The sequence below is a fragment of the Alosa pseudoharengus genome, unplaced genomic scaffold (assembly GCF_046254945.1).
Source record: "Alosa pseudoharengus isolate Yale_2024_CS ecotype anadromous, Long Island Sound unplaced genomic scaffold, YU_APseudo_1.1 YU_APseudo_1.1_scf_21, whole genome shotgun sequence".
In the NCBI taxonomy this organism is placed as follows: Eukaryota; Metazoa; Chordata; class Actinopteri; order Clupeiformes; family Clupeidae; genus Alosa; species Alosa pseudoharengus.
The window spans coordinates 27,818,292-27,833,800 of record NW_027468674.1 but is presented as its reverse complement, the minus strand read 5'-3'; the positions used below and the strand labels follow the sequence as shown (position 1 = coordinate 27,833,800).

General features: G+C 45.0%; 1 protein-coding gene across 2 annotated transcripts in view; it reads right to left on the bottom strand.

Moving 5' to 3' along the window:
- The window catches only part of rhbdf1b (rhomboid 5 homolog 1b (Drosophila)), a 44,467-nt gene that overhangs the window by 20,912 nt on the left and 8,046 nt on the right, over positions 1 to 15,509 (bottom strand). Inside the window, exons 2-4 of one of the 2 annotated variants that reach the window (XM_076298427.1) lie at positions 3,423 to 3,576; positions 2,994 to 3,133; positions 1,642 to 1,749 (exon numbers count right to left, since the gene is read on the bottom strand). In XM_076298427.1, the coding sequence (XP_076154542.1) occupies positions 1,642 to 1,749; positions 2,994 to 3,133; positions 3,423 to 3,548 (374 nt within the window). In that variant the 5' untranslated portion in view covers positions 3,549 to 3,576. The remainder of the gene's footprint in view (positions 1 to 1,641; positions 1,750 to 2,993; positions 3,134 to 3,422; positions 3,577 to 15,509) is intronic. The other variant, XM_076298428.1, reaches the window with a different exon arrangement.

Below are 15,509 nucleotides of genomic sequence, written 5' to 3'. Positions count from 1 at the left end.
TTGGTAGTTGTAGTCTATGCGATTAAAAAAACACGTGTGTGTGAAGTATCCAAACAATGATAACGCTTTCATTATGGCTGCTTTAGCCACAGACCTTGAGCTACTGTACAGTGGGTTGGGTTCCGTTTAGAAGTGTCCACTTCATTCGCCCTTTCCGTGATTCACAGCTACGTGAAATGTATTACTACTGATATGCAAAACTATTAACTTTTTCGCCAAGAGGTGGCAGCTTGATACTGTAAGGTGTAAGCCATTGGTTCCAACGGAGATTTTATTTGGGTCGCCAGCATAGCCCAGCGACAATTTGTGTTGTGTAATAGGCCTAGCATAGGGCCTACCTTATATAGCTTATAGTTTGTTAACAGTCACGGTTTTGTCATAACTCCCTCTATGCATTTTTGCATTTAGAATAGCTCTAAAACCGGGGGGCGAACACGTCGCAGGGGGGGCGCCAGTGCGTGGATATCTCAATCGCAAAATTAAACAATATTTCTATCGGGCGCCTACCATGGACTAGGCTGGGTGAAAATCAAAAGATTGCGTCAAAAGATTGAGCTTAACCATTGACCTCATGGTTGCAAAATGCAAGGGAACATGAATCAGCATATTATTTGCACAAACAATAACGGAGAGTAGCTCTTCAACTTTGCCCGTTAAAATGTGTATGAACAGTCTCGCAACGCATTTCATGAAGGCCCTTTGGACATGTCAGTTATTTGCACCACTGGGAAAAACGGCATTTTGTTTTAGACTACTGGTATTTCATTTGTGCATTGACAATAAAGCTGAATATCATTTGAACTAGATAACTAAACTTATGCATATGTAGAAGAAGAAACATTCACAAAAATCCATGACATGACCTCTCTTCTTGATAGCTGTTGAAAACTGCATGGAACTGACAGGGATTGTTTTGTTTAATAATAAATAAATAAATACATTATGCTGCTACCTTCTGCTTTTCCCAAATACAATGTAGCCTACAGGTGTACCTTTCATCAGTCCAGTGGAATGGATGGACTGTGATGAACTGCCCTACTTGTGATTGTTTAGAGATTTTAAAGGTTTTATAACAATGTTACAGATTTTTTGGCCCAGAAACAAATCTATTCACCTTTGCAGCGCCAGTAGGCTACTTTGTGTGCGGAATGTGTGCAAACACACATTTCAAACAAGCATACACAAAAGTTTCAAGAGTGGGGAATGGAGTAGAAGATGGAGACAAATTCATTAATATGATTTATTTTCGCGGAATGGATGTGCAGGACTGAGCGGCGGTCATATTTTGTACCGCTACGCGGTACATCTAGTTAATATTAATACAAGGGCCATCTGTTGTTATCTTTGAGATTTCAGGTCTGTTATTTTCTTTATTTAGCTTATTCATATTTTCTTTTTTTTTTTTTTTGCAAAGCACTTCGGTGCAATGCTGTTGCTTTTAAATGTGCAATAAAAAATAAATTGACTTGCCTCCACAAAAAAAACAGCATCATCTCAACCTCATTCTGACCTTAACTAGTCATCATCTGTTATGAAGTAGCCTAATGTCTTTAGCTGTATGATTTGTTACAGCACTGTTAGGCAGAGGTGCTTTGTACTGGAGTGATGGAGAGTCAGGGTGCTCTGTTGCGTCTACAGTACCTGAGGACGGTTTTGGGCAGGGATTGGCGTCTCCGTGACGGGTAGCGGATTGCCCGCTGGCCTTTCACGGGCACGGTGTTGACCCGCTCAAAGCGAACCCTTTTCTCACTGGGCACGAGTGGCGGTGAGCGGGGTCGGGCAAGGGTGGTGGCATCAGAGAGAGAGTGTAAGCAGCAGGAAGAGACAGAACAGAGCAGGAAAAATAAATAAACAGCAGAAAAGGAGAAAAAGTGGAGTGGGAGGTGGGGGTAAGAGGAAAGAAAAGACAAAGTACAGTCAGCTCAGCTAGAAAAGAGTATTAGTGACAGAGAAGTTATTACAATAACAAGATAAAAGTTCAAAAGTTACTGCAATGAAAGTTTAAAAAGTTAAAATCCGAAGGAAGCAAAAGAGTTAAGCACTAAAAGAAAACAGTTCAGAAAGAGACAGGTGAGGACAGATTAGAACAGACACAGGTGGTAGCATATTGGCGCATGCAGGTAAGTCAGTGAGGACAGGTGGCCACTACAGCAGACATCAGTCCATCCGTTCTCCCAAAACGTAACACATGGATGCAAATGGAATTCATTGGCTTTCATATGAGCAGTCAAGCAATGACACTCTTCGCATGAAAAAACACTACATGCTCTGAAGTAGCAACACAAAGCTTAATGTCTACACTTACATGCAACAGTAGCCAGAAGCATGTCAAAACAGCACCAAACACCAAAACAGACTTTAAGGTCGCTCTCTAAGATCTCAACAAGCATTTCCTCTGAATGCTAAACTGAGTGTAAACTAGGGTATTATTCATGCTCATACTGTTATTCATGTAAAAATGAAAAGCCTCAAACCCCAAAAGCAAAGTGCAAGAGAACTCAGCGCATTACGCATAAACTCTTGGCTAGGTGTCAGTCTGAAGCAGAGGCTTTTGCTTGAGGGGATTGGAGCTAAATTACCGGGACAGCATTATGTCACTGCATGAATGATAGATTCCAGTTTCAGGCAGCAGGAGGAAATGAATAAAATGCTCAAATCCTCTTACTGAAAGAAAAGCTGAAGGATAGCTGACTACCTTACAAAGACAGACAACACAGCCAAAACTGAAACAATCTATGGGGGCTCATGTCAGCAGTCACCCATACGAGATCTACTAATCAGTCCAGCAACAAATGAGATATCCTGCAAAACGAATGGGTCACTATTCACTGGAAATGCATACAGAAAGACATGCAATATATTTAACAAAAAAACACAGTGTGTGTGTGAGAGAGAGAAATAGAGAGAGAGAGAAAGAGAGATAGAGAGAGAAAGTGTGTGTGTGTGTGTGTGTGTGTGTGTGTGTGTGTGTGTGTGTGTGTGTGTACTCCTACCTCTTGATGGTCTGTGTAATTGAGGGCTGGCGTTGCAGCGGAGGTCTTCTGGGGTCAGTGGGTTCGTAACTTGGGTAACCATGGTGAGTGTGCTCCGCTGGCATGCTAGCACTTCGCAAGAAAGCCCCTCGTTTCACCGGCTACAGACACACACACACACACACACAGATTACAGCAGAAGGTCATTAATCAGGAATAACACAGAAAGTGGAAAGATACAACATATTTTCAGTCTGATAATACAAGATGGCTTTAACACACAACAACATTTACCGAATTCATATTCAAATTCACATCCACATTTCTTATGAATTACCTAATCTTTAATACAGTTAGTTTGCAAGCCCTCTTCAAAAGACCATAGTGACCGCTTCACAGACATTAGGACTGAGGTGAAGGCCACGGGTGTACATGCACAGTGGTCAGTACCTGCACGAAGGCTGGGGCCTCGTCCAGGGAGAGCTGCGTGTTGGGGATGTCCAGCTTGAGCCAGGGCGGCTTCTTCCTCTGCAGGCTGCTGCTGCCGCTGCTCTCCGGCTGGCCTGCCTCAGCCATGACCACTCAGCTGGCCCTTACCTGCCAGCTGCACAGAGAGAGAGAGAGAGAGAGGGGGGGGAGAGAGAGAGAGAGAGAGAGAGAGAGGGAGAGAGAGAAAAAGAGAGGAGGGGGAGAGAGAAAGCGAGAGAGAGACAGAGTGAGAGAAAAAAGGGGAGAGGAATGGAAATAGAAATAGGGAGAAACAGACAGAAATAGAGATATAAATAGAGAGATAGATTGATAGGGGGAGAGAGAGAGAGAGAGGAAAAAGGGGAGAGGGGTAGAGAGAGGGGGGTCAGAGATAGATGGATAAGATGTGGGTCCTTCAATGTATACAAACATGCATGAAATCCACACATGTAAACATGCTATAAGCTCAAAACAACATGGCACTGACAACTGTAAACAACTGTACACAACATGGCACAATCTCTTCTCTCTAACTTAATCCCTCTGCTCTATCAGGGGTCTTGCACACACAGGCAACGCATCAGCCTCGCACCACATCGCTGCCAGATGAGTTCACTATTCCAAAGCCAAATTCTCAACACACATGCGTGTGATAAACACACACACAAACACACACACACACACACACACACACACAAAGCTGTATGCATAATAACAATACCAGTCCTCTGAGATAATCTCAACATCCATCTGTAAGCAGCCACACCATACTGAGAGGCGAACACCACACACACCGCACACCATGTCAGGATGCAGCACTGCCGTGTGAACAATCGGCCCCTTTTGTTAAAGAGCTTTGTGATATGGCAACATCTAATTCACCTACATGCCCCCAGGTGTTTTATACATCAGTGAGTACACAGGAAACAAGAAAAGTCTGCTCCTTGACGTCCAAGTACGTAGCTCTTCTGACTTGATCCTATTGCTCCATAATCCTGGCTTAATACTTATGTACAATGCCTTGCTGATGTGACTGTTGTGGCATGTCATCTGACCTGTTTAAACTTGATACTGAAAACTAGATCATTATGTCTCTAATCCATCGCTGGTAATGTCTGAGGTACTGTATGTAACTGTCACTACAGGGAAGGTGTGACTTGGAGACTTAAGGCTAGTTCTTGAAGTGCATGCCTGTTTTGCTCCACCAGAGGACACTCTTCCTCCAAATAACGTCCTTCTTCAAGCCCCTTACATGCTCACCATCTCACGTATGCATGGACTCTCTGTATGTCCAATGAAGTCAAGCTGAAAACGTTATAGCTAAATCTCTCATCTCCAGGCCAGACTGCCATTCATGTAATAGTAACAGGAATGACGAAGCACTCTAAAATCTCATGTCAAGCCCCTTACACACTCACCCATCTCACTGGACGTTATATGTACGGACTTAGAGTATGTAAATCAAGTCACGTTGAGAGCTTACTATACAGTAGAGATGGATTTAGAGCTATGCACTGCATCAAAATCTCTTAGTGCAGAAGAGGCTCCTTTTAAAGTTATAGTACAGTAACTGGAATGTGTTATCTACTGTACACACAGGTTCATGCATCATCAATTAATACATCAAAAGTCTACAAACATCCAGATAAGTTAAAGAAAAAGAAAGAGGAACGCTTCCCTGGGTCAAACATGTTTGTTGCAGTAAACTAAACTACAGGGTGCTCATCAGTTTTCTTGTTTCTTCATTATCAAGATAAGCACGTATGCCAAATCAGTCCGGTCAGAGTTACTACAACATTTCTACGTGGCTGATTCTAGATCAGTGCATGGGATGGACACTCGGAGAGAGAAGGAAGACAGGTGACAGGGCTGAGATAGGGAAGCCCCCACACTCCCTTGTCAATCCACTCTGCTCACGTTGAAGGCCATCCTGTGCTGGGCTTCACTACAAAACCATATGGCTCGTGTTTGGAGCCGAGTGGCCCCTCGGTGGCCAGAGTGAAATCATTTCTAACAGCGGAGGACCCCAAGGGCCACCGACCACTCCAGAAGGCCAGGCATCAAAGCAGACAGCGCCAAGAGGGAGGAGTGACTCATTGATTTAAGACGTAACGGCCTTACAGACTCGCACTGTTTTGTGGGATTCATAACCTGCCCAGAAAAAGAACGGGGCTGAAAAAAAGTTGTTTATAGGTAGTTTTAAGTCTGTATGTCAGTGTGTCTGTATGTTGCCTTAACAGTAATGTTTATGCAGGACCTTTTTTCCCCAAGGGGGTCAAACACAACCATGTGTGTTAGAAGTAAGAGCCAGGAATATTCATTAAAATTATACACTAAGGACAATTGCTATCTATCAGTGAGGAATGAGTGTGAAGTCTTTCCCACATCAATCAAGTGGACTCCTTTAAAGCCCAGCAGACACATAAATCACTGAAGCGCCAGCTGTACTTACACAAAGACAGCTAATTAAGCTAATAGCCGATGCATTATTAAACAGACAGTAGCGAGCACCACTGCCAGCAGTTGATGTCAGTGTCTGACTTGATGAATATACTAATGATGTTTGAGCGAATGTCCACAATTGGGGATTACACTGGAATTTGAAAACAGAGGAAAGATGGATGCATGTGATAACATTCATGTTCAGTGTTCAGTGAAGAGAACCCATTCTAGACACTACTAACACTCCCAGGCTGAAATAATGGCCTGGTTTGGCAACAGCTTATGGGAGAAAGACTCAATTCTTTAGTACTTATTTTGGTAACAAGGAGGTGACATATCCTTTGTGTTTGGTGGATGGTCCCATATGCCTGTATGGCAGATTGCGAGGCCTTGTGAATATTAGAATCCCTTGTCTGAGGTGTTCAAACACTTTCTGTGATGTGTGGAAGCAAATGTCACGAGCAGAGTGAATGTGGCACGCAGAGAGATAAAAAGCCTTTATCAAGCTTGGAGAGTGAAAGTGATTGGCTGTATGTGTGTGTGTGTGTGTGTGTGTGTGTGTGTACCCAGACCTGAAAACTGGGTACAGGATGTTCTGAGAGTGTGCAGGGGTTGTTTTGAATCATCTTTTTTGTTTTTTTCTCCACCATTGTAGGAGGGTGCTGGGGAAGTGCTCCATCCTGGGACACACCGGAAGGAAAGTGGCCCATTTACGGGACACAGGCTCTCTATATAGGGGGATGGCTTCTGGTAAGGAATTCCTTCAGACAGCCACAGCCCAGAATCAAAGCCTGTGGGCATGTCGTTTTTTTTCTTTTTCATTTTTTTTTTCGAGGTCCGTTTCATTTTTGAAACCCGATGTTCTCAGTGGTGGAACACAAAATTGTAGTGGCTCTTTACCGCCAGCGGCAAAAGCAGGGTCATTAGCGAGGTCCCTCGATTCAAGAGACGATGGTTCACGCGGCACCGCCAAGCTCAACAAGCCACGCTCCATTCAACACAGCCCGCGCCACAGTTTGCCTTCCCTCCCGAGCATAATACAATATAGTCAAAAGAAGGGGGAAAAAATAGACAAAACCCTACACGGAACTTGCTTTGATGTAAAGACCCGCTTTTGTGGTGAAACAGAAACCCAGTGTCCTTTTTTTTTGTTGTTTGGAGAACGTAAACACAATCCTCTAAATAGCATCCCACTGCACTCTCCCCACCACATCTCCCAGCGACATGCGCTCTCAAGCCTGTGATTTTAGCCTCCTGGACGACGTTCGGGGCCCAAGCGCCAGGGACCGGGAATCCGCTTTTCCAGCAAACACAAAAGGGGGAAGGCCATTGTTCTCCTTCATGCTCAAATGGAATTTGACACGACGCCACACCGATATCCAAGCAAATGAATTCCATGCGCATCTCTCTGATTTCTCCGCTGTCAGTTTTTGTTTTGACAACCAGATTTAGGGGTTTGGAGGGCAGACCAGCGCTAATCCTCCATGCTGTGAAATACATGACATATTTCCTGCCGTCAGATGGGTGCCACGCAGGTCATAGTGTCCTTAAACACATTGGGCTGATGAAACTATGTTCCTTCTCTCTCTCTCTCTCTCTCTCTCAATTCAATTCAATTCAAAAGTGCTTTATTGGCATGACAAATACATTGAACATACAGGTATAAGACATGGACATAACAACAGACATGGAATGTATCAATGAAATATGTGCCTAAACAGACATTTATATAGGCAGCCTATAGTATGAATTATCGTAATGTCATTTTTAAACAGAGGATAGTGAGGGTGTGTGTGTGTGTGGCTAGAGATATATCAGTGTGTGTGTGTGTGTGTGTGTGTGTGTGTGTGTGTGTGTGTGTGTGTGTGTGTGTGTGTGTGTGTGTGTGTGTGTGTGCGTGCGTGTGTGCTTCTGTGTGAGGATATGTACAAATGTATGGTTCAATGTAAGTCACTCACTGTCCCTCAGTTGGTGACAGGCAAGGATCTCTCTCTCTCTCTCAAAGCGATAATGGCAGGTCTTAGCACTTTCTGCACAATCTTCCTCATCAGTGGTCTACCACAGCATATAGTCTCCTGGGAGACACTGTGGAGATCAAATATTTTGTTTCCGACCAGCATGGTGTCAGAGCTCAGAATCTACTCTTCTAGCAAGACCTGTATGGCTCAATAAGCTCCAGACCTTTGGGTTTGGGTTTAGTTTCCATGTTTTGCTCAAAACTGCTGAGGCTTGGACAGGGTCTGGTGCTGTGCTGAACACAATCTCTGTGGTGAAATGTGGAGAATACACAAACAAATTGGTTCGCGGGTAGAGGTGGGACATTCAACGGCACTGCAAAGAGTTAGGTTACAAAAGGTCTCAACTATTTTTTACCAAGTTGGTGACTGTTGGAAAATAAACTGGACAGACATTCTTAGTGTAAACTCTTCAGGGAACCTATCCCCTTCTGCAAAGGCATGCAGAGTCCACCTTCTTCCTAAGGTCAGCTTAGTTTTTAACATCAAGCTGAAGACGGCAGACTTCAGTTCTTGCTACCTTATACCTTTGCTTAAAATTACACTCATACACTGCTTTCACACATACACTGACCTCCTAACATGTTCGAGGCATGGTAGGCTGTATATAGGATTGGGTATCGTTCAAATTCAGTCAATTTTAATTCTGCTTATTGATTCCGGTTCCTATCGATTCCTCATTTTGATTCAAAAATGTAAAAAAAAAAAAAAAAACTTTAGAGAAAACATAAATGTATCTTTAATCTTTATTGCAGGAGTAGTCTATGCTCTAAACATTGACTAAATATTCAAAAAGAGAATATTTATTTCCAAGTATTGATCAACAGACATATGATCAGAAAGATCGGAACCTTTAAGTATCATTTTCAGTTCTGGAATGTTGAATTGTGTCTAAAAACCAGCACAAAGGTCCTCTGTTGAACTTAAACACTGTCCAACAATCGAGCATCCAGGATTTTTTGCCCATTGTTTCCTCATACCATATTGCCTCCAGACTGTGTGAAGTATGACGTATGTATGGTCAGTCAAGCTCACCACTTTAATTTGCCTGCACATTCCAAGCATTTTAGCAGACATTCTCTTTTTCTTACTCTGCTGCTCTCACTCTCTCCTGCTATCAGCATAACAGTGGACCACCATTTTTATTGTGTTAACCAACACTTCCTACAACACTCCCCCACACTAAATAACTTGTGAAACAATCGCTCTATTGAAAACGGAGTGCCATTATAGAAAACGGCAAGAAATAAGGCTGCATAGATGTTCACAAACTGCCTACAAACGGCCCACGCAGTCACTGTGTACTCAGTAAGGGTGAAGTGGGTGTAAGTATGGTTTACCCCAAACACCAGAAGACCATATCAAAAATTCTGCTTCCTTGCTCATCTTTACTGTTTATGCAAGAAGCTGAGTACTAAGAGAACAATGAATACTGAAGCTCACTAACCACAGATAACCCCTTCTGGATTATAAGATCAGTGTTGTTTAAGGAAACAGAGCTTAAGACTCTTTAAGACTGCTACAGAGAGAGGGAGAGGGGAAAAGCTAGTTTGTCTGAAAGTTTGTCACATATGCGTGCATGGGAGAGATGCAAGCTGCCGATGTGCATGACAGACACAGACAGGGTGCGTGTGAGAATAAGTGTGTGTGTGTGCGTGTGTGTGTGTTTGTGTGTTTGTGTGTGTGTGTGTGTGAATGTGTGTGTGTTGCACTGGACAGAGAACAAGGTCGGCATTTTGACTCAGGCCAGATGTTACTGTTGGATGCCGAGTCTCACGTGGACAGGGCAGGGGCTCAGGGACAGGGTGTGGAGTGTGTGTGTGTGCGTGCGCACATATTTGTGTGTTTGTGTGTATGTATGTGTGTGTGTGTGTGTGTGTGTGTGTGTCTGTCTGTCTCTGTATTGGGCCTGGGCCGCACACTGCTCTGTGATGGATGACCTCATTTGAGTGTCACTTCCTTCCTGCAAGCCGTGTGGCCGCATCCCTGTACTTTGAGACTACGGCATGTGCACACAAATGCACACACACGCACACGCACATGCACACACACACACACCCACACACACACACATACTGTACACTCACACACACACACACACACACACACAATGCAGTCATGCCACTAGGGCAGACAAATAAATATTTAACCTACTGAGGAAGGAAGAAACCACATTCGACTGGTACATGACAACCACTCACAAAGCATCATAACCTAACAGACCAGCTTTGTTCCTCAATTAGATATACTGGGTATTAGAACAGAGAATCGACCTGTAAACCATCCTTTCGGGAGAGGAAGGTACCACAAGTGTACAAGAGGTCCAGTGATTCAACCAGTGAATCTGCCGTGTCTTCAGCATTTTGAACAGTGACTAACATTCTTCTCACACACTTTTGAGGAAAAACTGCATCACTTTATGAGTCAATCCCCTCTTGAATAAAAACCTTTCTTTCGGACTTCTCTGCTGAGTTGGTGATAAACACATGATGGTCTCCCGGGGTGCTTGATAACCGCCTCCGCACAGCCATTAAACAAAGAGCAGAGCTCTGTGGAGCGCCGGCTGGGATCCCGGTGTGTGAGGTGGAGTCCACCAAAAAGGCCTGTTGTTCCTCAGAGACGAACGGGTGGACAGTCTGATGCACTGTGACTGCAGGCAAATTGAGTCCGATCAGCGTGAGGTCAACAGGGGTTCCCATCCAAATGGCCAACATTACTGACTTCTTCCTCTTTTTTCCTTCTGCTTCTTCTCCTTCTTCTGCTTCCTCTTCCTCTTGTTCTTCATCTTCTACTTCTAAAGACTGCTGCTTAAGGGCCTCCCATCTGACTCCTAATTTCCTTCTTCTTCTTCTTCTTCTAAAGACTGTTGTTTAAGGGCCTCCCATCTGATTCCCATCTGCTTGCTGCTGTTTTAATTGCAGTGTGGAGTCTCATTAGTGAACTCCAACCAAGAGCAATTAGGAGTCTGTCAAATCCCTCCAAGAAACGTTCAAAAAACCAAGAGAAGCATTTATCTCTTCAGTGTTGTTGTGTGGCTGTTGTTTCAGGAGAGGGGTTTTGTGTCTCTCTTTTTTTTTTAAGCAAACCACCCAGGAGGAGAAGCTTTCACGCCGAGCTGGAATGCCACCGGGAGTCTGAGACGGTGAGACGCTGTTTGCTTTGGAGAAGGTAGCAACGTTACATAAGGCTGCGGTGAGGACAGACAATGACACGGCAAGTCAGCCATCTGTGGAGATGAAGGCCCATGACATCAATAAAAACAAAGAAAGGCTACAGTTATTTGCATTGACGATAGCGGTATGCTGAAATATGGATGTCAGTGTGTACTTCTATGTGTGTGTCTGAGAGCCTGTCACTGCAGTCATTACCAAATGCAGAGGGACACGGTGTATATATAAAATCGAATCAGACTTTCTTGCATGGCTGGCTGCTTGCTAGTCTGGGCACACAGTCTGGGCACGGCGTTCCACACGGATGCTGGGGAAATGCCTCTCATACCACCGGGCAGCCAGCGCTGCTCCGCATCATTTCAGACCATTCGTCTCCTCAAAAGCCCGGTGTTGAGTTAGCGCGAGCGCTACGCTAACAGACGGACACTAACCAACACTAACACTGACTCAGCGCCATACCACGGGCCAGTGTGGCGGTGCCAGCCGGGGTCACACCTCTGCCATCACAGACATAATCATCCCCTCTATCATTTTGCAACTGTTCTCCAGATGAGGGAAACACGTGCGCCCGCCATTTTGGCATAGGTGTTGTTTTTCATATCCTCGAAACTCCCATGTGCCAGCAGCTAGGCCTCCAGAGACGGCGCCAGTCTTTGGCAGGAACTCCATGCCCGCCCGCTATCCATCCATCATCCTTCATCAAGAGCGTGACGGGCTGATAATGAGAGTTTACTTGAGTTCATTAGACGACTGATCTATGAAATTAATCCGCCGGACGGCACCGCGAGACAGCCTGCTGAGCCGTCACGCAAATGATATCGGTAAATAGAGCAAACCTCCTCTCATTCAGTGGTGCTTAATCGACCCCGTCGACGATGAATGGAGAAATCTGTAATCACACTTAGGCCGCGTTTGTTTTTCCGCAAAAACAAAAGGTTTCTTTCTGGGTCCCTGCAGGCAGGCGGCACACAGCTGACAAGAAACAAAAAAAAATCCTCAAAGGACTGTTGTCATATGCAATGCACATCAATATCAGCAACAAGCAACATCAAAGCCCTCGTACACTTGCTGCAACGGAGAGAGTAGAAGTGCCAACATAGCTAAGCAGTTCAGGCTTGCGAATATTCTTTCCTGATTTGCACCCAGGTTATAGAGTTAAGAGGTTTTTTGAAAGCCCTTGATGGAATTATTGACACCAATCTATTAATGTCAAGAGGCTGACCTGCCGAGATGAAACAGGTGAACAGTCCTTTTTATCAAAACCATTCTGTTAATCTCAATACGACTCGACTCTGTACTGAGTTATCTCCCGCTGAACACATGGAAGTAATTTGCGATCCTTGAGTGGTTCTGATCACGGAGACAAAAACACAGTGACATATGTTTATGATATATTTCAAGGTAAAATCGTCTTCATCTCTACGTCAATCATATGAATCACATTATGTTAAAGGAACTCAATTTTGGAGAATCCACTCAAAGGGATTTTGTATAGCCTCTGCCAAAGAGATTTGCTCTGCTCTAAAAGCACCAGTGATTTTATACTCTGGTTTTTGATTAAGTTACACACTAAATGAGAGCCTAGTGTAGTAAACCACATTATGCGCAGGATTTAGCCATCTAGCTTCTGTGGAAAGCAACTCCAAGAGAAGTAGGCTAAATGCTTACTGTATTGAATACATAGCAATGGGAAAGGACATGATGTGTGATACAGTATATTTAACTGGGTATCAGTACATATACAAAGCACATTTATGCAAAGCAAGCCCATTACCATTTATGTGAACCTACAGGCTTCAGTTGGACTGGAGGAATTATCATTGTCTGCATTGAAAGCTAGCAGCTGCGGTTGATTAGCGTAGCTCTTCTAAAAATTATTCTCACAAGGTGCAGGCACTCGTCCGAACCCCAGAGCGCCTGCTGAGAAAGATGGAGGGATGAAAGACAGGACACAGTGCAAGAGGAAGAGAAAGAGAAGTCTGAAAATACTGCGGGTGGACGGGAGGTTTACGTGGCTCCGAGCCCCGCTTCGATCGGACAACAAGCGTCTCATTGTCTAGCGGAAGTCAGACGCTTTCAGTGTTTTTTGAAGTGGGCCGCGGCGTGGGGGCGACAACATGTGATCTCCATTTGCATACTTTCCAGAGCCAACCGGGGCCTGGAGCTTCTCCCAGCAGGACCCCACCACACAGGCTCAATGTGTGGGCTATCTGATCTGGGCTCCGTGTTCCCCACAAAACCACTCCGCTGCAGCGAGCAGCGCTAGCCAGCTAATTGAGAGTGTCACGGTGAGCGCAGTCACTCCCTCGTGGGCTGTAAGAGAAAGTGCTGTAGAGACCTTTCGGGCCATCTGGGCTTCAATGTGGTCATCTTTGTGAGAATCACCAGCCAGGAGCGTGGAGCTGGACATCCATCCACTGCTGTGGCACAATCAGACGAACTATTCCAGGTCATACATTTCTGCCGAGCGTATTTCATATTCCTTCTCGCTCCCCCATAAAAAAAAAAAAACTTTTTTAGAAAGACGTTTCTCATTCTTCGCGGCTGCTCACTTCAAAGAGCACGCGGGCTGTGAGCAGACAGAGCATTCTGGAAACTGTCTGCCTGAAGGATTGTTTCCAAAGCAATCTGGGGCTGGTGACAGTAGGCCAAGAGAAAGAACGCTGGATGTTATGATCTGTCACAATGGGTTGCCTATGGAGACAGGGGAGAGATCTCAGCAACTGGCACCATTTAATACACGCACACACACAAATACGCGCGCACGCACACGGACACTCACGCTTTACGCACACACACACACACATGCCATCAGACTGGGCGGGTGCTGCACACACTGCCTAAGTCAATACCGCCATCAGACGACATCAGCGCAAATGCAGACGACGTGAACCACCCAAACGTCCTTCATCTGCCTTGGCACAGACAAACCCACAGCACCGACAGAATCCTCTTTATTGAGAATCCTTGATAAGATCAGGCCAATTAGAGTCCGCGAGAATTAAGTCAATTGCCAGGAAGCTGGCATGGCCTTATGGCAATGGCTGGGCTCGGGGCAGACGTAAACCCACAGCTAATCTCCCAGTAAGCCTCATGGATCCAAGTTTCTAATTGTCAACATGGGCACACAGGCAACACGTCTTACAATGGATTCCACAGTTGGACCCAACATTGCTGGTCAAATCTCAATGAGAATTTCGTAACATCAATAACATTAAGCTGCCTGCAAATAAATCAGAAGAGGAATTTTTTTTGAACACTGGATCATTCTATACAGACCAAACACAAGGTATGGTGGAACTAGCATCCTTGTCCAGGACATTGCTTGGGGAGGTCACAGATTATTTGAAACATTTACAATTGGTCACTGACACCTCGGTGACCGGTTATCCTTGCTTCGTCGCACCAGACTCCCAGACAGCAAGGGTTGATGCGTAGTCAAAGCTATGCCAACAGATTTCATCAGCGCACACTGCCGCACAGTTAATCTTCCCTGGTAAGCCCATCACATCCAATTAACAGGAGACTGCAATTTCACCCACCGTTTATTTATTTATTTATCCCTTCACTGAAAAAAGAAATCTTTCCATTGACCTGGCGCCCCCCTAAATCAGCTTCCCACAGGCCGTGAGGTTGATCTGTAAAGCCCCTGATTGGTTCGTAATAGCGGCACTCCGCCAGTCTTGGTTAATTTACTTGATGGGAGAAGGCTGGTGATCCTGTCGTGGGGGAGAAAATTGCCCCATGCGCCATCAGGCCCGGTCTGCTCGACGCGCTGCTTTGGTGGAGGGATCTTTTGTCTTTGCTGGGTGGTTCGTTGCCGTGGTCTGTGAAAGCCCCGTTTTGGACAATGCGCGCCTTCTTGTGAGCTCCTCTCAAGCTGCGAGTTTAGCATAAGGGCTTCCTCTGTTGGCAGGCACTGTATGAAAATAAAAAAGCCAATTGCCCACAGATGCTTCGCTGACAAGAAGAAGAAAAAAAAAAATGCATGCTGAAAAGAATATTTTGTGCGGAGTGTTGGGAGTAGTGGTAGACGGGTTTCAAATCTGATAATTATGAGTGTCTAGGGTACAGAAGGGGGCACGGTCTTCCCAGCGTGCGCAACCCAGGGGCTTTCAGAGCCTGATTTTTGTCCGCTGACAGACAAAAGAGCTGACCAGCACTGAAAATGAGATGGAGCGGAGTCCAGCAGGGCAGTTTAAAGGGTCAGCTCCAGGGCTTCTGGGGAACGGACACTCTGCATCTTCTTTCTGTGGTTTCCACCAGGAAACTAATGTGCTCTCTCTCCTCTACTTCCCCTAATGGCACATGACATTAATAACAAGTCGGAGTGTTTCAACCGAGAGGAAGGCTGAGTATTACATTTCCTATTCAACAACACCAAGAATGTCCTGCTCAAATAAGGCTTTTATTTGACTACTGAATAAATACACTCATGCTCC